Consider the following 20,276-nt stretch of genomic DNA (forward strand, 5'->3'; position numbering starts at 1 on the left):
GTGATCGCAAGAAGAGAAGAACGAGCGATTAGCATACCTGATAAGAATGCGGCATGGCCAGAGCCGCTCCAGATGAAGAGCAGTAGTCCTAGCAGCAGCAACGACGAAGAACGCGCGTTTCTTGAATCATCGCCATGGAGAATCTGGAAGAACAGCGAAATATCGTCCATCGATCGCGGCTAGCTGGAGAAGAACCTGTGACGGCTAGAATGCGGCATCGATGCTGTGGTAGCGCCGAGCCGATCGAGAGATCGCTCGGTCGCTCTATCGAGAGAGAGAGAGAGAGAGAGAGAGAGAGGAATGGCAAAAACACAAGAACAAACAGTGATCGCGAGCAGTCGGATGGACATTCGGGAAGGAACCAAAAAGATTCGTTTTGTTCCGGAATGGGACAGCAGATAAGGCCATCGCCTGGAGATTCCTTCCCGGAATTTTAACGCTTTCTCGCTTCGTGCCACGAGAGAGGAACCACTTTAATTTATTAATGCTCTTTGTTTGGTGAATCTGTTTGGCTAGGTAATGGCGGCTCAAGATGTGTGGAGTCGCCGATTTCCAGGGGACTAGGAGGAGCTCCATCTTCTTCTCCTCCTCCTCTTCCTCCTCGCGATCGCGATGCTTCTTGGCGGCCATCCGAGGCGCCGCGGATAGATCGATCGCGCGGCCTCCAAGCTGTTCTTATTGGGAATTTCGCGCAGATGAGAGCGTTGGAGCTAGATTCGAGCTAGAAGCCGCCGCGGCAGCAGCTATTAGGGTAAGGATCCCCTCCCTATGAGGCAAGCATGGGAATTTCTTTCGGCTGTTCTGCCTCGGGGGAGAGGTTAGTCTCCGCGGCTCGCGATGGCGACCTCGAGGAAGCGCAAGCGCTGCTCCAATGCAATCCCCGGCTTGCGAAGTACTCCACTTTTGGTGCCAGGAACTCGCCGCTACACTTTGCGGCAATGCAGGGTCACAATGAGGTTCGTTTCTTTCGCGAATTCGATCTAAATCCTCATGTTGGGTCGGGATTTTGTTCCTTTTCTCTCGATTTAGATCGTAACTTTGCTGCTGGAGCATGGTGTTGATGTCGATACCAGGAAATATTGCGGCCAGGTAGATTTTTTCCTTTGTTTTTTCTTGTGTCTAATCTTCATTCCTTTCGATCTTTGTGGTTTTTGATGAATGGAGTAGACCGCATTGATGCAATCATGTCGGCATGGTCACTGGGAGGTTGTCCAGACATTGATTCTCTACAATGCAAACGTAAGTGTTACTTTGCTTCCTCCACTGAATTAAATGGCGTGATTCTTCTCTCGATCTTGCTTTCCAGGTAAACAAAGGGGACTACCTTAACGGGTTGACGGCACTCCATTTTGCCGCACTCAATGGCCATGCACGATGCTTGAGGCTTTTGGTCGCGGACTACGTCCCAAGTGCTCCAAGCTTTTGGGGTCCACGAAGAAATCTGTCCGTGCCAGACCAGGGCCCCGATTGTGTAAGCGAAGAGACGACGTCTTTGAGAAGGTACTGCCTAAAGTTTTCTCTTTTTTTTTTGCTTCGTACTGCTTTAAAACGAATCTCTTGGGTGTGTTGCTAGTTCTCTCCACAAGCTTATCAACAAGACTGCTGACGGAGGAGTAACAGGTCTTCATATGGCTTCCTTGAAGGGGCACGCAGAGTGTGTGCATCTGTTACTGGACTTGGGAGCCGACGTCTCGGCACTTACGTTCCAGTATGATACGACCGTCGACATGATAGGTGAGTCTTTCCTCATTAAAATTTGAGTGTTTAAACTCTTTTGCTTCTCTCAGGTGCGGGAAGCAGTCCTTTGCACTATGCAGCTTGTGGAGGGAGCATACACTGTTGTCAGGTTTGCTATGGCGTGTTTATGTAGCTCACGCAATTTTTGTTTCTGGCAGATGTTGTTAGCGAGAGGTGCTAACCATCTGGCAATAAATTGCAACGGGTACTCAAAGATAAGTTGGATCTGGATAGACGAATACTGATACAGCTTCCACAGGTGGATTCCACAACAGGTTGCTCAGGTCTGGGGCCGGCATTGGCTAGATGGATTGCTTGCACCACGCTCTCAATGTCCAGTGCAGTCACTTGGTTTGTCCCCGTTCCTGACTTCGCCTCTAATGAGCATCGTACAGATTGCAAGGTAAGAAGGTTTCAAATCTCGTTTCCACCTGACAAGTGTCTCTCCAGAGAATGCGGCTTGGGTGACATGAGCATTCTAGCGTCTGGAATGGACTCCTGTGCCGTGTGTCTAGAGAAAATTTGCACAGTTGCTGCAGAAGGTCGGTTGGGTGATTTTACTGAGCAGCCTGACGTATCTTCCCATATCTTACAGGATGTGGACACGAACTTTGTACAAGATGTGCTCTCTATCTCTGCTCGAACGGCACGAGCATGTCCGATCCAGCGGGAGCTGTTCCGTGTCCGCTATGCCGGCAAGGCATCGTCTCCTTCAGAAAGCTCCCTTCGGCTTCGCCTATCAAGGACCTGACGAGATCGTCGGCACTGGGCCTCTGTACAACGTGCACGGTGGACGAGCCTGAAGCGCTATTTCCATCGGAGTTCTCCTGCAGGGCGGACAAGAGAAGCAGAGTTTTGCCGCTCTCCCCAGTCGGGAGGAGCGTTACGTGCACGGGATTCTCGACTATGAACCTCCCTTGCGGTAAATATGATCCAGCTCTTGCTACTCCAGACCAGGCGGAGGCTCAAGAAACCCGAGATCACCATCCGGAGTGGTCGCTAGAGGGAGGATCTCACGAAGAAGCTCAAATTCCAGCTTCAGCTCCAGCGCCAGATCGAGCTACAACTCCTCGCTCCTTGTCCGAGTCGGCTCTGCGATCGAAATCGCCCAAGAGAGGCTGGCTCCAGGATTTTGTAGCGTGGAAGCAAAAGCACAATTGCTCCTCCAAGCCCGCCTCGAGTTAGCGCCAAAAAATCAAATTTGAATGGAATATTTCTAGGGTTAAGGTTTGGAGTGACGATCGACACGCATTGACTATAGCATGAACGCGCAAACGTGTTGGCTAAACACCAAACATTCGTAAGTATATCATTCACTCTGTTTACATATCTATTCGAGCAAAACACAGAGCTTGCAATCACCAGTCTTGATCCCACGGGTAAGTCTGCTCAGCTGTCAACGAAGTTATTGGGTTTGCCAAGTCTGCCATTCATTGCGAGGACAAGTGCAGAGAGTTGGAAGATTCATTGATCCAAGCATCAGCTCAGATTGACCACTCCTCCAAGGCAATTGAAGGGCACTGCACAACATCAAACAGATCCAAAAGATCACCAGATTTCCAGACATCATCTAACACCAGCAAGCACCTCTTCCCTGCAAGCCCCCTCCTCAATGTTTCATTTCTAATCCGACCTTCTAGTCTGATTTGTTTGGCAAGTTTGTCTGGCTTTGCTTCCACCTGAAAAGATGCAACCATAGTAAGTGCCATCGCCTCGCAAGCTCCACCTAAAGACTGAAGATGAACGCGTTGAGAAGATGAAAGAGAAGTATAACACGCAGGAAAAGAATGAGGAGTCCAAACCTGCACCGGGACGATCCCCTCCCTAGCTCTTCCCGCTCGATCGCCGCCCTGTGAAGTCTGGTCAAGTACTCCGACTCAAAACCTTCAAGCCGTGGTTGCGATGGTTGCGGTAAGTTGCATGGATTATTTTTTATTCTTTTCTGACAACAAGGTTTTGATATATAGTCACTTTCTTCTCTTTACAAAAGTGCGCCTCAATAAAAACATAGAATCGAATCGCTCGAACAAAGAAGGCAAATAATTGGTTCGAGTGGAGTCACTCGAGCATCAGTAAGCTTGTCGGCTTCTTTTTCCTCTCACTTGCAGAATGAGGAGCAGAAAGTTTCTCCCGTGGCGGATCCAGAGAGAAGTTCTAAAAATGCGGTTGAATAATTAACGAGGCACAGTGCCAAGTTGAAAACTAAACCGCTTGAAAGAAGTATTTGGGAGGGATGTTTTGAGTAACGATTTCGTGTAACTTTTTGAGATCTTTGTAGTACTATTTAGTGACAAGTGATCAATGTAAAGTCACGAGCGTGAACTCCTTTTAATTCGTTCAAGTTTGGTACATTTAGAGTCTTGAATACAAAGATTTTCATTCCTCTCTCATATTTCAAGTCTGTCGTCCTTAAACTTTCGACCTCAAGCGCACACGTTCATGAGTTGGGTCTTCATTTTACTCACTACGCAGTTCTTCTGATACTTTTGCTGTTTTGCCGTAAGTTGAATACTTCGTGCAGGAGATCTTTTTCCTGCAAGTGCCTCTGAAAGCCTTCGCCCGGGAGCCTTCAGAAGGCGTTAAGCACGAGGACAAAGCTCCCAAGACACTCCAGACCTGGAGGCCCATGACTCTCTTGGAGCTCAGCGTAGAAAGCAGCAAATTCCAAGCTGTGATGGGGTTTGCTCGTACCAAGAGTTTGATCTACGTGAGCACTGATGACAATCTGCCACAGAACCTTCATCGTGCTTGCCTCCTCCACCACTAACGACTCTATTCCAGGGACCAGACGGACAGCGTGAGCAAAAGAATATAATTCGAATGAAATCGCTCAAGCACTAGTGGCTCCTTCAAGCTTGTCGATCTCAGGTACTAGAGTGAGGCTTCTTTTCCAGCAGAAAGTTTCTCCCATATGAAAATGGCGTGATGGTGTGAGGTTCTTTCTCAAGTTTAAAACATCTTATTAATTATGAACGCACTAGAATATTTCAAAGCTATCATAGCTGAAGTTACGACTGGCCTCAAGGGCACATCTTCTTTGGTTCATGAGTTGAGTCTTCATTTTACTCACTATGCAGTTATGGTGCTTTTGCTGTTTTGTTGTCCCCTTGTAAACCACGGCATCACTTGGAACAAAGTTGAACACTTCGTGCAGGAGATTGTTTTCTTGCAAGTGCCTCTGAAAGCCTTCGCCCAGGAGCCTCCGGAAGGCATTGAGCTGCACGGTTTGGCTCCACGTACTGATCTTGAGCGAGTCACCATGCTTGAGCTTGAGACAAGTCTCGTGACATGCACCACCTTCGAGAATCGCCACCATGTCCCTGAAGCTGCTTCTCTGCTCGGATCTTTCTTTCTTTGTCTGGCCCTTCCGGCTGGAAGAGGCAGCCAGCGCTTTCATCTGATCCACCACCTGCAGCTCCATCGCCATCGTCTTCGTTGTTTCACCTTCGCCAAGAGCTTGCTGCAAGAGGTGGATATCGCCAAGTTCGCAGAGAAGAGCAATGGCTTCCCCGGCAGCCTTGCGAACACCTAGATCTGGATCCTCGAGCAACGAGGACAGAGCTCCCACGACACTCGAGAGCTGGAGGGCCATGACTCTCTTGGAGCTCAACGTAGAAAGCAGCAAACTCCAAGCCGTGATGGCGGCCGCCTTGACTGGAGGTGGGGGTTTGCTCGTACCAAGAGTTTGATCTGCGTGAGCACTGCCTTTGTGGATGACAATTTGCCACAGGACCTCCATTGCGTTTTCTGTGGACGCCTCAACGCCACCAACGAAAGTTAACATCCCGAGAGCCTCAATCGCTGAAACCCTCGCGGCAGAATCGCGTCCAAGCTTGGAACTCCTGGAGAGATGAGGGAAGCTAGCCTCGAATACGTGCTCGGCCACTTTCCCTGCTCCCGCGGTGATGGAAACCATGGCCAGAGCACGCCCCGCAAGAACAGCCTCTGTCGAAGAACTCTGCTTGATTGACGATAGGATTTGATGAGTCAACGTTTCATACTTGTCGTCGACGAAGTGGGTCATCACCCTCGCCCCCAAAGCGTCAATCATGCCCTTCAAGCCGGCCTCTCGGGTGCTCGATCGCTTCTCGTACAAAGAATCCAGGCTTGCCTCCAAGTCGGAGAGTGTGGATGAAGAATCGTCGTCCATATGCTCCGTGTCACACTCGTGGTGTTTGAGTTTGTTATCCTTGTCTTCGGCATGCCTCTTGCACTTCTTTGACACTCTCTTTGACGATCGTACCTTAACGCACTCCATCGCCCTTTTGCTGACAGGAAGAATGAGCACGCCCTAGTTCTTTGCGATATTTTATACTCGCAAAAGGAGCCTTAATTTAAAAGTCATAAAAAGGTAATTAATTTTAAACAATCAGTTAAGTAAATACTTTTTCTAATTGTTTTTTTTTTCCTGTTTATTCTCCGTTTTTTGTTTCATTCCGAGAGTGTTGCTATGCAGGATATGAAAGGCACTGCTCAGGAAAAGATGGAGCAGGCCAAGGACTTGGCTTCGGACGCGTCCCAGAGGACGAAAGACAAAGCTGGCGAAACCAAGGACCAAGCTAGTGGTATGCTCCAGCAGGTAAGGAAACAACCCTGGAATCAAAGATGTGGTTGAACAAGCCGCAGAGACGACTAAAGAAACGCTGGCTGGAACTAAGATAAGAGAGAGCATGCCTACTACGGACAACAAGGCGTAGAAAAAAATGCACACCTTTAGAAACTTGATCTCGCGTTAAGCAGGTCCTCCTGATTTAAAGGGCACCTGAAAACTTGGAGAACTGGTTCTGCCGTCGATTCCCTGCTTCTGTGATACAGGACCTTTAACTTGCAACCGCCAGTGGAGCACGGAGAGGAGGAGCCTCCAACATGAGAACCGGAGGTGGCGCGGTTGACGCTGCTGCTTTCTTTTGCTGTGTCGAAGCCACGAGACGGGGCGGAACAATCTCAATTGCTGCCTTCCTCTGCCAGGTCCGCTTCCTTCTCCATGGAGAATTTGGTCGGGCGTATCTCCAGCGCTGAAGCAGTGACTTCAACGAAAGACTTCCGTGAGCCTGTGAATGAAAGTTCCATAGGAAACATTTGGAATAGAGCCCAGTTACTTACATATGCGTGAAGTGTCGCTTCTGCGATCATGCCAGTCCCTTGCCATGAATTTTCTGATATAGCAGGATCTCCTAGAAGTGCGGCTGCAATGGCTGCTTCCCGACCATCCATCATGCAGCTGCATTAGCATATCTCTAGCAAAAACAAAAAGGAAAAGAAGTGAAAAGCTTACTGTTAAACGGCAGCAAGGCTCAGAGAAAAATGTGCCCGAAGAACGGTAGGATCCAGAGCACCTTCGACAGCAGTAGTCACTGCCAGCTTCTTTAGCGCTTCAGTTGAGATCTCAGATTGAGTGGTGGCATCGGCGGCATCCACCAGCTCAAGAAATTCCTCAGAGAACTTCACAATTTTCTCCTTCGTTGTCAAGGCTCATCACCTTTTGTTCCAGGAGTTTTGCTCTTGTTTAGCGTGACGAGGCATTGCAAAGCTCTCTCTTTAATTCCCCACCCTGCATCGCGAGGTCATACTCCAGCCTACAGAACAGCAAATCACTCAACAAAAGAAGCAAGAACCGAAATGCAAGTGACAAACCTCTTCGAAATGCCAGGCAGATCGTAGCATAGAGCAAGGTCTCTCGTCCAAGCTTGAAAGCGCTGCAAAACATGGAATGCCAGTTTAAAGCAAGTACTATCAGGATGACTAAGCTCGCCATTCCATACAGCATCGGTAGCCCCGGACACCACAAGCGTCTAAAAATTCAGAGAGTTAACTACGCTCTCTATCAATCCGAAAGCTCTAACATACCTCCCGGCTAGACGTCATAAAAGTCATGAGACACACGACTGATTCCTTGTGGATCACAAACATATCACAGCGGCGCTTTGTTTCCCAGGATTTGTTTGGGAGCGTCCCGAGCACGCATTGTGATGAGATCCCAAGAAGATGGCTGTGTTCTCGCAGCAGAAAACGAGGAGCCAGAGCTACCCGAAGAACCGGGCGGAGAGAACTAATGAGCGTCTGCCGCAGCTGTCCAACTGATCCACCATTGCCAGAAGTGCACATCGTCATCGTAAAATCTGATGTGCTTCACACTGGCAAGGCAAAGAAGAACACCATTAGAACCAAGGAAAGCCTGTCACGCAAGACTTCATTACCTTGAATCGAGACCTGGATTTCGTATCCAAGAGATGCATCCAGAAATATTTTACCCGGATCTCCCTCGGGAGCTGTGCTCCAGCGAGGCGCTGCAGCATTGAGCCAAGACCTAGAAATCCCGAATCTATGAGATTTCCCGATTTCCCGAGCAAGAGCTCACCTGGCGATGCTCCCGAAAACATAAATTAGGGCATTTTATAAAAAAAACCTGGGGCGAATCAAAATTATTAATTGGACTCGTATAACAGTCCACTTTTACATTTACCTGTCTGATAATAAAATAACATATTATGTACTTAAACCAAAATCCATGGCGCATTTTCAATGCTCGAGGCTGGTGCTTCGTACTTGACACAACCCCTTTGCGGAGGTCAAATCTAAATTGGTCGATCTTGCACTTGATTGTTGAGCCCAAAAAGCACAATTTTTTCAAAAAAAAGAGCAAAAAATATGGGGAGTATATATAATCATAAAATATATCACAGAAGAAGGCATCACATGCCTTATGTGTCATTACACTAATCGCATCACCATATATCAATGCCACTTCCTTAAGTTGATAGATACGCTCTCCTGAGTTTGCTCTAAATCCCCAAGCTGATTCAAGCAGAATATATGTCATGTCTTCTCAAGCACAGGTTGGTTTCACCATTCACCTCCACTGCCTTGCAAAGAAACTTGAGCACCGCACCAAGCACCAGCGTGCTTATTCTGTGATCCGGGAATCGAGCAGAAAAGTCCCTGGTACTGATGGCGTGGTTGTGGGCGAGCGGAGATTCAAGCGTCCTCCGCACAAGGTGGGGTGCTGGATTTTTTACGGGACAGCTATGGGCAAGACACTGACGGGGATGCACTTGTGGACGACACTCTGGAGGCCCTACGAACTAGGTCCACTGATCTTGATTTGCATGGATTAATTTGTTTCTGTTACCTAGGCCCTTTTGTTGTTTGTGTGCTTCTGATTGAAGTGGCGTGTTAATCATTTCTCAATGCTCGATTTCTTCAATGTTTGTCCGATTTTGAAGGTTGTGTGGTTTTTCTTTTCTAACAATTGACGTGGTGATACCAGGTTCCCATAAGATGCAGTTGTCGAAAAGCTTTTTGAGCTATACGGGGAAAAGGGTGCAAAAGGCCGGGACCGGAAAATGTCCATGGCTTGAACTGATCGGCCGCTACTTTAGCATTCATGGACATGATGAAACATATGATGTACTTTTGCGAGGCTCAGTGAGGATGTATTCTCCATCCGAATGCAACTGCGAGCCCTGGATAGGATACTAGATCATGGTAAAGGACTAAGTTGTACTCCAAAGACGCATGCCATGTCCATAACGTCTTCCTGTGGAAGGTGCTGGCCTAAGGGCTCACGCTTGGAGAGGTTGCGCCAGTTTTGTGTCCACCCTCGACTTCCCAACGTCTCCCCCGGGAATGCAATCATCCCAATGAAAAAAAGAAGTCAGAAATAGGACCATCCCGCCAAATCGCGTTTAGCCGCTCTAAAGAGGAACACCGTACTTATAGTCTTTTGGATTCTTCGTGAGCAGCAGGCCCAATTTGATCGCTCCAGCAGCCACTTTGTCATAGTCGACTCTAAGAGACGAGTCCTCTAGGTTTGCGTGCTGTGTTTGCTCTAGCAAGCCGGTCAGCCACTTCGTTTTCTCATCCTCGTCCAGAAAGTGTCGTGGCTCTTCTGCAAAGCCAAAGAAAGATTAACACAACACTAAGCATTCTGCACTCACCTCGGGCCATGTTCAAGACGATCATCATGTAAAGCTTTACAATGCGAAGCACCTGTAGTAACATTTACATAAACAACACTAGAAAGAGAAAATATCAGATTACCGTTTGCATTTTGTCGCTGGAGGTGTTCGAGTATTTCAGATCGAAAGACATCCTATCGGCAGAACTATAGAAGTCCTGCCGCATCAGTTTGAATTCCTCCAACGCCTCCTGGTCGTCTCCTTGCCATGAACGTCCGAGGCGTATCTTGGCGGTTCGTAGTACCTTCGACATCTACATTGCACACGAAATAAGAAAACAGAAAGGGAGAGAGAACAAGAAAAAAAACAAGGAACAAACCCTTTTTCTACTGCCTGTACTCAAGGCCGTCCGAAACAGAACTCTACACACTTTGGCCAGCTGAACAATGTTGAGAGAATACAGTATGTCACAGAAAACATCCCCTTCCAGAGATCTGCCTATGCCTGAATGCGTCTCAAGCACGTCCAGGATCAGCTGCTCATAACACACTTGTCAGATCTATCAAGTGTCGAATGCAAAATCACACTCACATTCAGAGGCGGAACGACCATCTCATGGTCGTCAACTTGAACGCCATTCTGAAAAATCTTTTGCAGAAAAAGCAACCACTCGTGCACGTGCACACGGCGAAGAGGCGAGCCTTGCTGCCTGTCATAAGGACCTTCAACGAGACCTTGTGCGAGACGGATCATATCTGTCGTCCCAGGCAGTGAAGAAGCTGCTGCAGCTTGTGTGTGGACAACGTCAACAAAGCCTGCGCTAGTCAACACCAGTCAACAGGCAGCAGCAGACTTCTTGATTACCTTGTAGCGCCAATCCAGTGCGAACAAACGACGTCCTGTATTCGCCCAACCATTTGTCCAGCTTGCACCGCTTTAGATACTTCACTACCAAGCAGAAAGTGATTTTTACTTCAGGAGAAAAGTAGACAACAGGTACCTAAGTCCTTGAGCTCCATGTGAGCACTCAGGTGTCGAAGTCGCAAAACTTCTTCGCACCTGGAACCACGGATAGTACCTACAATGGCCTTGAATGAACCAAGAAAAGTCAGTGCAGCACAACATAAACTAAAGACATTACCGTCAGCACCCAGTTGTAAGCCTCCCACAGCGGGTGCTGCGATTGATTACAGCGTCAGAGGCAGCCAAAATTTTGAAGCATGAAAAGACATCGCACATACGCTACAGTGATGTTGCAGCTCCCCGCAAAAACGTATGAGTGTATCCAAGAGATGCTCTGCGAACGGAGTCTTTTTGTCATTGTCCCACAGCTCAACACAAGCATTCAGTAGACAACACAGAACAGAGAGAACTTCTTGCGTGTATTCTAGGCACTCCCGAGCAGACCACAACCATCGTCATCACCACGGACCAGCCTACTTCATGTCCGCGGTGCCATCGTGCATCCCCTACATCACCACCAAGGAAGATAAACGCGTAGCATCTTCGTAAAAAATCGCATCACCAAGCTCCTGTATGTATGCGCTATCAGGATGATTGACTACCAAAAGCATGCCAACCTTATAAATTGAAACTTCCCTCCTCTTGGATGTTGGATGCTCATCCTCCTCCGCGTTGCGCTTCTTGCTCTCCATGGCCGATATGCCCTAATTCCCGAACCCTACCACCTTTTCAATTGGTCACTACAGAGGGTACAAAGAGAGGAAGAGAGGAAATGGAATAAAAAAAACTACTACTCTCCGCTATATATCCCCATACTGCCAGTGTACGAATCTGGCGTACACCTTGACTCTGTCAGATGGAAAAACTAGCTCCCACTGGACATAGAGCCTCCAACTCTGCTTGAGAGATCCATGTATCAGTTTCCTGCCAGCAAACAAGGAAGCAAGGAACTTCCTGATGCCGTAATTGGTGTAGGATCCGTTCTGGAGCCAAGAGTTGCTTGTGACTGCTGGAAGCGGGACTGTTGCAGAAGGCGGAATCAAGTCCGAAAGGCATCATGCAGCTTCGTTGAGGTTGGCATTTTTGCCACTTAATTGAACCTAGCTTCTCCCGAGGTGAAAAACGGACATAAGCGTGGTCGCCAACAGCAAACGTCCTTGGAGACTTGTGACAATCAGCAAAACATTTCATGCTAGTCAAATGTTGCTGGACAAGCCTAAGTAGGTCCTTTTTGTCCCTGACAGAACCACTTCTCGGATTTTGGAGTTAGGAGGACAGAATCTAAATTGGTCGATCTTGCGCTTGATCGTTGTGTTGAGCTGGAAAAAAAAAAAGAAAAAAAGAGAGGCCTCCATTGTCATTTTCAAAAACTGGAATTCATCTTGCCTCAACTTCCATGGTTACGGTCTGTGAGGGACATCCACTTGAAGCCACATTTGTAACTTATTGACGAACTGAAAGAATTCATCGGGAAAACAATCCTTCGTAACTCTGAAAAGCGTACCGTTATGTTCACGCGACACGCAGGGTCCTTTTGTAGTCCTGGAACGAGCCGTGAAATGGCGATACTTTTCCTTCTGTCACAACCCAGAGCTCGTCCACGCTTCCGGATATCAGGTGCTCGTCATGGCTCACCTGTTGTAAAAAATCATTAGAAAAAACAAACACAATGTTCTCCTACCATTAAAACTCCTCCCTGAAAGAGTGCTAGGCCTTGTATGAGTGCTTCCACGGCGTCAAGGTCCTATAAGCATGCAAACGGCAATATCAAGATAGTGTTGGAAGACAATAGCAGATTCTTACAAGGTGATTCGAAGGCTCATCCAGTAAAAGAATGTGTGGTTTGTTGAATGTGATTTTTGCAAAAGCGACACGACTCTTTTGCCCACCTGTATAAAAACTTTTAGTCAAGGAAACAAGAACTTCAAATGTTACCTGATAGAGTATACATGGCTTGAAGCGCCAGGTTTCCCGAGAGACCAAACGAACCCAAGTGAGCGCGAATCTTCTGCTCTGGAGCACCCTGTACCAATGAACGGTCATAAACTGATAACACACGCAAGACGAGTAGCAGGGACACTTACAGGGAAACAACGTGACATGTAGAGGAGAGGCGTTGATGAAAGGTCAAGGCCGTCTACATGGTGCTGACTAAAAACAGCCATGCGCACCTGGACAATGGCCACCTAAGAATGGTTATACAAATCTTCCAGGAGTACCTTTGGAGACCGAAAGACAGTTCCAGACACAGGCTCCAATTCACCAGAGATCAGCTTCAGCAGTGTTGACTTCCCAATACCATTAGCACCAACAACTGAAATATCAAACGTTAGAGCCCAATGTTACCAGCGGGATAACATTACCAGCTAGGCGACTGTCCAAGTCGAGGCCAAAGTTCAGGTTTCTAAACAGGACTGGACCTCCTGGATATCCAAATGACGCATCACTGTAGAACATTTTTTAAGTCAAACACAACACAAGTCATAGATTAGTTACCTGAAGCTAATTATGGAGCCGGATGGTCGATCGTCTGGAGTTGGGAACTCAAACTTGTAGCTGGAAAAAAAGAAAACCATATTAGAAGCAAACTTAATGAGCACAAAACATACTCTGGATCATTCACAACAGCATCCACGTATCCAATCCGATCCAAGGCCTAAAAATCCACACAAATATAAGAGAAAATCGTGACGAAGGCATGGGCTTACTTTGATTCTTGACTGAACCAGCGACGCACGTTTTGCGTTGTATCTAAACTTGTCCACAAATGCCTGCAAATAGGCACGAGCGGTTACAATCGGTCAAATGAATGTCAAGAAAGGCAAACCTGGATGTGCGCTCGAGTACGCTCATTCGATTCGTGTGCCTTCTGTTGATTTGATAGACGTTCTGCGCGCGTCCGCTCAAACGTGTCATAATCTCCTTTGTAAGTGACTAACTTTTGCCCGTGCAAATGTAGTATATCTGTCACCACCTGTGCTACCAGCTCGATAGATTTCGAAACATATTCAAACATACCGCATTGAGAAAGTTTCGAGCATGCGACACAACGATAAGTGTCTTTGGCCACTTCAAAAGATACGTCTCTAACCACAATACTGCGTGTAGGTCCAAATGATTCTGCAGGTATTGATTTTAAGACAAAGCAAGATAAGTCTGTTACCGTACCGTGGGTTCATCGAGCAGTAGAAGGTCGGGCTGTATAAACAATGCCCTTGCCAACGCAATCCGCATGCGCCAGCCTCCAGAGAAAGTCTTAGTTTCTCGAACTTGCATATCGGACGTAAAGCTCAAACCCTGCAACAGTTTTTCAGGACCGAGAATTTGGAAAAAGAATTCCTACTTACAGCTAATATAGAAGCGGCACGAGATTCGGCCGTGTAAGCGTCTATTTGTTCCAGCCTCTTGTAAATCTGAGCAAGCCTTTCAGAAGCTGCATCTTTGGAACTTGAAGTATCGTTTGCACTTTTCTGGGAAGAGCAATTAATCAATAAGACAGAAAAAAGAGCTAAAACTGTTGACTTGCACCTTTGCATCAACCAGGCTCGCCTCCTCTTCGAGCAACTGGGTACGTTCAATATCGGTGCTCAAGACGCACTGCAGAACTGTCGTAGAGCTTCCGACCACCTCTTGCTCGACATGTAAGATCTGACAATTCTTTGGTAGTCCATCGATAGCATGCATTGCCATGTGCTTGAGAAGCGTGGTTTTTCCGGTCCCGTTTCTCCCAACAAGACCTTAAGCCACACCACTCAATCAATCCGAGCTATGGAACACGAAACGAAAATGCTCACCATATCTTCTACCATAAGCAAGCGTGACAGAGGCACTGTTGATGAGCTCCCTTCCGCCCATAGAGATGCTAAAGTTCTCCATCCTTATATCTTTCGGTACGCTGGCATCTCCGTCCGTGTTGTGAGTTACGTAAAGACCAGCCATCCCAGCAGCTGCGGCATCCGCTGCAGCAACATGCGCTTCATAGTCTGCCTGTTTATCACAAGAGAAATGAAAGGTGCTAGAAAAGAAAGAAGAAACAAGCCACAAACCCGTCTCTGGCGTTCTTCTTTTTTCCTCCTCCTCTCGAGCTTTGCCTGGTCGCGCTCGGAGATTTGCGGGAGAAGATCCTCGTGGTGTGCTGTGCCCGCAGCCTCGGAGCTACGGAGACCCTCTGACATGCGCACCGGAGCAGCCAGACTTCGCACCGATAGTTTGTTCTCGTCAATACTTCCTCGGTAGAATTTCTCAGCGAGCTTCTTGCAAACCTGGAACACAAAGCACCAAAAAAAATTCTATAATCAGTACATGAAAAATTCCATCCCTTGACTACTTACTCCAACACTCACAACTTCTCCAATTCATTCTTCCTAATAAAATTTCTAGCTGCGCAATTTCTGTCACTCGTTCTAGATCCTAGGAGCAGGGCAGAAGCACATACCCATCGCGCTTCAGCATCGTCGGCCACGCACTCGGCCTCGACGAGCAGCGGGCCGAGCGCCTCGTACGCATTCTCGCCCGACTTGCCGAAATCGAAGGTGTCGTCCTGGAGCACATTGATGATGTAGTCGACGATGATCGAATCGACGTCCGCGTCGCGAATGCGCCTCCCAATGAGCGCCAAAACCTCCCCCTTGACGCTGCCGTCTATCCCCATCACTCCCAAAGCCCTAAAGATTTTAGATCAAGGGGATAAAAGGTTAGAAAGGCTAAGTTTAGTTTAAGTTGGTTTAAAAGCTAATAAAGCATAGTTTAAGTGGAGGATTCGTCATCTCGAGAACTTTTCTTTGTAATAAACGCTCGACTTGGTATATGAAAGGTCTTAAGCATTTTTTGCCTAGAAGAACATCATCGTTTCTTTAGATGCGAGAAGCTTTTGTGCTCGTTGAGTTCCCACGATTCTCTCGAGCTGGAGAGAATTACGAATCAGTAGCGGAGAAGAGAAGAGAGAAAAGCTTACTTGCAGTTTGTCGAATTTGGAGTAAATTACAGTACAGGAAGGATTCTGTCCGCCGCCAAGCATATTGACCATCTGTAAAAGGATATGAAAACCGGATCGATCGCAAACGAGCTGGTACCTCGGAGTAGAAGTTTGCGTGATCCGGTAGTGAGTAGAATATCAGTTCGCGTATGCCCCGTATCTGCAAGGATAGCTCTGATGTACTACCAGGCAATGAAAACTTCACGGGAGCTTACTTGGTAGCGGTGGTAGAAATGTGCACGCTCAGTGTACAGCATGATTCTTCTTTGGCCGTGGAAAAACCAGGTTCGTGACCGGGAAACATCGCTTGATTTTGTATACCTGCGTAGAATTGTTACAAAAATAGATCGGGATTTGGGTACTTGTTAATGCTCACTCTCCCAGGAGACAAAAGGATGCACTTTCGGCCTTGAGAAAGTTTCGGAGCCGTACGAAGTCAAAATAAGAACGAACAAACAGCATGGTTCCTCCCTGTAAAAGGAAAATTGGTCGATCGTTTAACGTGAACTAACGTGACTGACCTGCAATGACTCCTTGATCCTTGGAAAGAGCTGCAAGATCATGCTAAAGTCAGCACAGATTTTTGCCAGCGAGTTAGCAGCGTGTGAAGAACCTGTTTTGTAAAAAACTCGAATCTTGCGTCATCGACGTCTGTAATTGATTCACACTGCACACGTTCATACACCTGCGGGAAAAAAGTTGAAACCACAGAAAAGTAGAAAAGCTCGAGACTGACCTGACGAACTTGCAACATTATATTTGAAAGCACGCCATCGTAACGACATTGTAACTTGGCCTGAAGCTTAAAAGATCAGCACGTGAGAACGGGCATCGCGAAATACCTTGCCCGTATGATTGACACACTGCCGAAAAAACAAAGCATTGATAGCTGCAACAGATCGTTTCAAGAGATTGTTCGCTATCAAAGACGACACTATTACCTGCATCAGGATATGATGAAAGAAAAATCGTTTGACGAAAATATCGTGCATGACCATCCAAGTACCTTGTAGCGAATAAAATGTAAGACGAACTAGCAAGTCATAGCGACTCACCATTCGCGAATTCTCATTATGTCAGTATCATGCTGCTTTGAAGGCATCTTGTTTATGTGATCAAACAACGACACAACGTGTGACCAGTTCTGTCAAACCAGACCATTTCAGAGAAAATGAAAGTTTTAAAATAAAGAACATACCTGCATCATTATTACATCCGCAAAATCTATGACCAAAATTTCTATGGAAGACAAAAAGTCGATGTTTTTACTGGTATCAGCTTTTGCTTCTTGAATGCTCTGCACATCATGCTCAGTACTTAGCACTTGGAGGATGCCAAACTTACAGTAGTTAGACCGAGAGGTGATGCAAGTATTATATCTGACGATAAGAAGTCGCTGTAAAGTTTGACCGCTTTTCTGCAACGCAGGACTCTTTAGTTTAGGACAACTTTTACCTTCTAACCTCGTAAATTTTATTCCAATCCTGAAATGATCGTCATTGTTCCCATCGAATATAAACTTAAAATCTGCTGGTTTTGAGGCTTGCTTATCGTCTTTGTCTTCTTCACCCAAACCAAAATCATCGAAAAACCGTTGCTTGAAATCAACGGTAGCCTGTAAGTGACCCGTTAATGAACTGTGCACGATGAAACGTTAATTTGCACCTTTTGTGTTGGAGGAGCCAATGCTAGAAGACGCTTCACAAGCTTCAGTGCTAAGTTTCTCATGGGCAACAATACGAGAACCTGCAAACATCTCAATATTATGGAGAAGACATGCATTGCGAAATGAACAACCTTGGGACGAGTGAATCCTTGATCTCGAGGACTGTCAAAAACACCAGTAGGTTCACGATTATGCAACTTGTCGTTGTTCTTGCTGACCAGATCTTTTGTTTTCAAAACATGGTTTATCTGGTCACAAATAATTGCCGCATCAGATTCACACCGATAGTAATTACGTACGATATGAAGAAGACAGGCATCCATCGTTTCAGAAGACAATTTCTTCCCTCCTTTCCTTGTGTGTAAAATATCGTAGTAACTGTTGCCTGTAAGAAAGAAACCACAGGTAACGGAGAATAATATAAGAATCAGCCACTTACACAAAGAATAAAATTGACACTGGTGTTCACTTTGAAAATCCCCAAACTTTCGCTTCGCCACATTCTCCCATTGTCTTCGCAACCTTGCTTTGACATTGTAATGGGAGAGTTTACTTTCCGCCTACAAGATGTCGTGACTGTAAAACTCTAGGGCACGAAAATAGCTGTACCTTGGGAAACTTTTCCTTGTTGACAATCCATTTCGAATTCAAAAAGCCCGAAGCAATATGTTCCACATGCACTTTGGACTTGGCGCTATCAAGCTCAGCAATTTCTCCTTCTCCCAGTGTGTAATCTAAGTGCACTTTGAATTCGCTATAAAGTTAAAAAGCAAAGCCACAATGAAATCAAATATCAGCAGCTAGAATTCAAAGCGTTACATACTCGACAGTGCTTGTGTCCAGATCCTCGTCATCCACTTGCTCCTCTAGAATTTCGTCACCATCGTCATCCTGCCTTTCACCATCAGACTGATCTGGCTCGGTATCTGCGACAAAACGTGAGAAAGCTTCCAAAACAAAGAGAAGCTAGCAACCTTCTTTGTTCGAAAGTCCACCATTTCTCTCGGTATCAGCATTTGGCACATCGTCACTGCTATGGTCCCTCTCCTCCGTTTGAAAACCACAAGTTTGTCCACCCCTACCACACGACTTTAGCGTCGCGATAAGCGTGCTGTATGCCGCAGCCGCATCCAACGCTTCCGAGGTAGAGGGACTTGGATCTAGGAACGTTTGGACTGTTCTAGGGATGAAACACGACAAAAGGATGTCTTACCTCGCACGTCGTCACGAGAGAGATCCCGAGAGACAATCCGATCTACAAATTTTCGGCTCAATGCGCGGCATTCTCAATCGAGAAGAAATCCTTACCTCCAGCCGCAGCCGCTGCTGCTGCCGTCACGGCGCCATTGCGCTTGCGCTTGAGCGCCATCGCGCTCGCCTAAAACCCTAAACCCTAGAATGGAGAACTTCGTTTTAAACTGGCATACGTTTATTTCTAGTTTCGATCTAGTATCATTTTGGAGGGAAAGTCACAGAGCTCCAATTCTCTCGCATGAAAATCACAGAGTTCCAATCTTCTCGCGAGCAAATCCTTGAAGCTTGATAGTTCCAAAGACCACCCTGGAAATCCTTGTTCTTCGAAGGACACTCCTCTCTATAAAACATCTCCTGGAAAGACCACTGTACTCCACTTCTCGCTCGTGAATCCCAGCTCCTCCTCGGAGAACTGGTGTGGAGGAGCTCCCACGAGGATGGAATTCCTCGACGATGGTTTGTGACCCACGAACAGCGTGAGGTGGCCTAGCAGCTTGTCCTTGCGCGAGAAGCTCGTCCCGCAAGAACACATCCACTTCTCGCGGCCGCAGTGCTTCTCGTGCGTCCGCAGATCCGCCACCACCGAGAACTTCTTGCTCCGGCACTTGCTGCAAGTGAGCATCTTCGGGCAGTGCGATCGCCGGTAGTGGTTCTTGACGCAAAGAACAGTCTTGAGCGGCGAGAACTTTGGATGGAGCTTGTGGCGCTTGCAGCCCTCGAACGGGCACGAGTAGCGCTTGCTCCGGCTGGCCTGGACGAGCTGTTGTTGGATCAAATGCCTGGGCTTGGACAGCGCCGCCGCGGTCTTGTACTCGTCGCCGTGGCCTCTCATATGCATGCGCAAGTTGGCGTCGCGCTTGAATCCTTTGCCGCAGATCTCGCAGAAGTGCGTGTGCTCGGCGAGGATCTCCATCGCGTCCAGCTCGATGAGATCGTAGGAGCCGGGCGGTAGCGTTTCGTTCTCCTCCTCGAGCTCTTCCTTGCGAGGATCGCCACCGCTGGGAGCGACGTTCCAGGCCGCTGGAGCGAGAGTTTCTTCCTCGTCCTCGTTGAGGTCTGTGAGATATGCCATGAACTCGTCCGTGTCTTGGCCTTCTTCCAGCTTTGGAGCGCTCAGCTGCTGCTGCTCTCGATCGCGATCCTTCTCGAGATCATCGAAGACGATGTCAAGGCCGAATTTTTCCGTGAGAGATGGCGTGCTGCTGTCGCTGCTGCTGCTGCTGCTCCCAGTTCCAAACAGTGATGAACAGTGAAAGCCCTCGTCCTTCTTGATCGCTCCAGTTGGAGCTTTTACGTCCTTGCTTTCCTCCTCGCCATCTTTGAGCTCCAGGATGCCCTCCATGAACCGATCGAGCAGCTTCTCGATCTCTCGCAGCTGCTGCTGGCTTGAATTGTCGGGCCGCGATGCCAGCTGCATCGCCACCGCCTGGAGGTAGCCAATCTTCTCGAAGAGAGTCGGGCAGCCAGCGCTGGAACGCCGGGGGCTCACCGAAGGACTCATTGGAGGATTGGATGTGGAAGGTGTGACCCTTCGCGGAGGAGAAAGAGGAGACGTATCAAACGCTTCCACTCCCAGACCCAAGAGAGAATCCTCACAGTAAGAAGAAGACTCCATCTCCCCAGAGCTCCTTAGAAGACAGTGAAGTAAGAGGAAGACCCCGTATCACTGGATCTAAGGAGCTAAAGTCTGTACTGAGCAAGATGGGAAGCTACTCACTGTGCTTCGGTCGAAATTTGTCGCAAAGCATCTCAAGAAAAATTGCTCTCTCGCCGCCACAGAGAG

At 47.5% G+C, this 20,276-nt stretch overlaps 7 protein-coding genes and 1 long non-coding RNA gene across 13 annotated transcripts in view; 1 reads left to right on the forward strand and 7 right to left on the reverse strand.

Annotated features, from left to right (window-relative positions):
* The window catches only part of LOC9648800, a 2,255-nt gene extending 1,920 nt beyond the window's left edge, over nucleotides 1-335 (reverse strand). For 2 of the 3 annotated variants that reach the window (XM_024681290.1, XM_024681289.1), the window contains exon 1: nucleotides 1-335. This exon is cut by the window's left edge and continues 1,355 nt beyond it. In XM_024681290.1, coding sequence (XP_024537058.1) covers nucleotides 1-170 — 170 coding nt within the window. In that variant the 5' untranslated portion in view covers nucleotides 171-335. The other variant, XM_024681291.1, reaches the window with a different exon arrangement.
* A 153-nt stretch (nucleotides 336-488) lies between these two features.
* On the forward strand, nucleotides 489-2,988 carry LOC9648801 (probable E3 ubiquitin-protein ligase XBOS32). The gene is made up of 10 exons (XM_002976185.2): nucleotides 489-956; nucleotides 1,030-1,089; nucleotides 1,168-1,239; nucleotides 1,307-1,500; nucleotides 1,574-1,734; nucleotides 1,788-1,846; nucleotides 1,896-1,942; nucleotides 1,997-2,140; nucleotides 2,188-2,279; nucleotides 2,333-2,988. Exons 1-10 carry the CDS (start codon nucleotides 780-782, stop codon nucleotides 2,920-2,922), a joined length of 1,596 nt encoding a protein of 531 aa, XP_002976231.1. The 5' UTR covers nucleotides 489-779; the 3' UTR covers nucleotides 2,923-2,988.
* Nucleotides 2,989-4,306: 1,318 nt separating this feature from the next.
* Nucleotides 4,307-5,995, reverse strand: LOC9646535 (interferon-related developmental regulator 1). The gene is made up of 2 exons (XM_002976325.2): nucleotides 4,750-5,995; nucleotides 4,307-4,509 (listed from the first exon to the last, which is right to left on the reverse strand). Exons 1-2 carry the CDS (start codon nucleotides 5,993-5,995, stop codon nucleotides 4,307-4,309), a joined length of 1,449 nt encoding a protein of 482 aa, XP_002976371.2.
* Nucleotides 5,996-6,333: 338 nt separating this feature from the next.
* Nucleotides 6,334-8,037, reverse strand: LOC9648802. 3 transcript variants are annotated; one of them, XM_024681304.1, is made up of 7 exons: nucleotides 7,935-8,037; nucleotides 7,585-7,871; nucleotides 7,500-7,529; nucleotides 7,372-7,433; nucleotides 7,013-7,313; nucleotides 6,841-6,958; nucleotides 6,334-6,788 (listed from the first exon to the last, which is right to left on the reverse strand). In XM_024681304.1, exons 2-5 carry the CDS (start codon nucleotides 7,846-7,848, stop codon nucleotides 7,244-7,246), a joined length of 426 nt encoding a protein of 141 aa, XP_024537072.1. In that variant the 5' UTR covers nucleotides 7,849-7,871; nucleotides 7,935-8,037; the 3' UTR covers nucleotides 6,334-6,788; nucleotides 6,841-6,958; nucleotides 7,013-7,243. The 3 variants fall into 3 exon arrangements, with proteins under 3 accessions (XP_024537072.1, XP_002976372.2, XP_024537071.1); XM_002976326.2 differs by having other exon boundaries at nucleotides 6,841-6,932; nucleotides 7,372-7,529; XM_024681303.1 differs by having other exon boundaries at nucleotides 7,372-7,529.
* Nucleotides 8,038-9,586: 1,549 nt separating this feature from the next.
* Nucleotides 9,587-9,826, reverse strand: LOC9648803. Its single transcript, XR_002993107.1, has 3 exons — nucleotides 9,778-9,826; nucleotides 9,675-9,708; nucleotides 9,587-9,625 (listed from the first exon to the last, which is right to left on the reverse strand). It is a non-coding gene; the product is annotated as an uncharacterized LOC9648803 (long non-coding RNA).
* A 2,101-nt stretch (nucleotides 9,827-11,927) lies between these two features.
* LOC9648804 (ABC transporter F family member 3) lies at nucleotides 11,928-15,254 on the reverse strand. The gene is made up of 19 exons (XM_024681332.1): nucleotides 15,034-15,254; nucleotides 14,645-14,860; nucleotides 14,393-14,585; nucleotides 14,127-14,335; nucleotides 13,946-14,068; nucleotides 13,767-13,895; nucleotides 13,617-13,718; nucleotides 13,426-13,572; nucleotides 13,307-13,369; nucleotides 13,208-13,254; nucleotides 13,095-13,154; nucleotides 12,962-13,044; nucleotides 12,818-12,912; nucleotides 12,683-12,769; nucleotides 12,534-12,621; nucleotides 12,402-12,487; nucleotides 12,280-12,342; nucleotides 12,103-12,233; nucleotides 11,928-12,052 (listed from the first exon to the last, which is right to left on the reverse strand). The coding sequence occupies exons 1-18, from the start codon at nucleotides 15,247-15,249 to the stop codon at nucleotides 12,111-12,113; spliced, it is 2,130 nt and encodes a 709-aa protein (XP_024537100.1). The 5' UTR covers nucleotides 15,250-15,254; the 3' UTR covers nucleotides 11,928-12,052; nucleotides 12,103-12,110.
* A 67-nt stretch (nucleotides 15,255-15,321) lies between these two features.
* LOC9648805 (U3 small nucleolar RNA-associated protein 25) lies at nucleotides 15,322-18,828 on the reverse strand. 2 transcript variants are annotated; one of them, XM_024681149.1, is made up of 23 exons: nucleotides 18,548-18,643; nucleotides 18,453-18,494; nucleotides 18,214-18,399; nucleotides 18,063-18,165; nucleotides 17,849-17,993; nucleotides 17,679-17,799; nucleotides 17,539-17,624; nucleotides 17,371-17,487; nucleotides 17,239-17,319; nucleotides 17,037-17,188; nucleotides 16,918-16,990; nucleotides 16,772-16,870; nucleotides 16,629-16,717; nucleotides 16,515-16,579; nucleotides 16,416-16,462; nucleotides 16,310-16,369; nucleotides 16,187-16,258; nucleotides 16,095-16,124; nucleotides 15,950-16,044; nucleotides 15,789-15,894; nucleotides 15,671-15,733; nucleotides 15,553-15,624; nucleotides 15,322-15,501 (listed from the first exon to the last, which is right to left on the reverse strand). In XM_024681149.1, the coding sequence occupies exons 1-23, from the start codon at nucleotides 18,606-18,608 to the stop codon at nucleotides 15,430-15,432; spliced, it is 2,037 nt and encodes a 678-aa protein (XP_024536917.1). In that variant the 5' UTR covers nucleotides 18,609-18,643; the 3' UTR covers nucleotides 15,322-15,429. The 2 variants fall into 2 exon arrangements, 1 of the variants encoding a protein (XP_024536917.1); XR_002993067.1 differs by lacking the exons at nucleotides 15,322-15,501; nucleotides 15,553-15,624; nucleotides 15,671-15,733 and having other exon boundaries at nucleotides 15,807-15,894; nucleotides 16,097-16,124; nucleotides 18,548-18,828.
* On the reverse strand, nucleotides 18,664-20,271 carry LOC9648806 (zinc finger protein STOP1 homolog). The gene has a single exon (XM_024681150.1). It carries the CDS (start codon nucleotides 20,106-20,108, stop codon nucleotides 18,834-18,836), a length of 1,275 nt encoding a protein of 424 aa, XP_024536918.1. The 5' UTR covers nucleotides 20,109-20,271; the 3' UTR covers nucleotides 18,664-18,833.
* Between the last annotated feature and the right edge of the window lie 5 nt (nucleotides 20,272-20,276).

The sequence above is a fragment of the Selaginella moellendorffii genome, unplaced genomic scaffold, assembly GCF_000143415.4.
Source record: "Selaginella moellendorffii unplaced genomic scaffold, v1.0 SELMOscaffold_30, whole genome shotgun sequence".
Classification (NCBI taxonomy): domain Eukaryota; kingdom Viridiplantae; phylum Streptophyta; class Lycopodiopsida; order Selaginellales; family Selaginellaceae; genus Selaginella; species Selaginella moellendorffii.

Coding starts and splice junctions, on each gene's coding strand:
- LOC9648801 (XM_002976185.2), top strand. CDS start 780: ATGGGAATTTCTTTCGGCTGTTCTGCCTCGGGGGAGAGGTTAGTCTCC. Junction 1,090..1,167: donor CCAGGAAATATTGCGGCCAG/GTAGATTTTTTC, acceptor TGAATGGAGTAG/ACCGCATTGATGCAATCATG. Junction 1,735..1,787: donor TACGACCGTCGACATGATAG/GTGAGTCTTTCC, acceptor TGCTTCTCTCAG/GTGCGGGAAGCAGTCCTTTG.
- LOC9648805 (XM_024681149.1), bottom strand. CDS start 18,608: ATGGCGCTCAAGCGCAAGCGCAATGGCGCCGTGACGGCAGCAGCAGCG. Junction 16,259..16,309: donor TAATGTTGCAAGTTCGTCAG/GTCAGTCTCGAG, acceptor TTTTTCCCGCAG/GTGTATGAACGTGTGCAGTG. Junction 15,625..15,670: donor ACGCAAACTTCTACTCCGAG/GTACCAGCTCGT, acceptor ATCCTTTTACAG/ATGGTCAATATGCTTGGCGG.
- LOC9648802 (XM_002976326.2), bottom strand. CDS start 7,848: ATGACGATGTGCACTTCTGGCAATGGTGGATCAGTTGGACAGCTGCGG. Junction 7,530..7,584: donor TTATGACGTCTAGCCGGGAG/GTATGTTAGAGC, acceptor CTGAATTTTTAG/ACGCTTGTGGTGTCCGGGGC. Junction 7,314..7,371: donor CTGCCTGGCATTTCGAAGAG/GTTTGTCACTTG, acceptor GCTGTTCTGTAG/GCTGGAGTATGACCTCGCGA.
- LOC9648804 (XM_024681332.1), bottom strand. CDS start 15,249: ATGGGGATAGACGGCAGCGTCAAGGGGGAGGTTTTGGCGCTCATTGGG. Junction 13,155..13,207: donor GCTGTTGTGAATGATCCAGA/GTATGTTTTGTG, acceptor CTTTTTTTCCAG/CTACAAGTTTGAGTTCCCAA. Junction 12,622..12,682: donor ACATGTCACGTTGTTTCCCT/GTAAGTGTCCCT, acceptor TCATTGGTACAG/GGTGCTCCAGAGCAGAAGAT.
- LOC9648806 (XM_024681150.1), bottom strand. CDS start 20,108: ATGGAGTCTTCTTCTTACTGTGAGGATTCTCTCTTGGGTCTGGGAGTG.
- LOC9646535 (XM_002976325.2), bottom strand. CDS start 5,995: ATGGAGTGCGTTAAGGTACGATCGTCAAAGAGAGTGTCAAAGAAGTGC. Junction 4,510..4,749: donor ATGTGCCCTTGAGGCCAGTC/GTAACTTCAGCT, acceptor TCCCTGGAATAG/AGTCGTTAGTGGTGGAGGAG.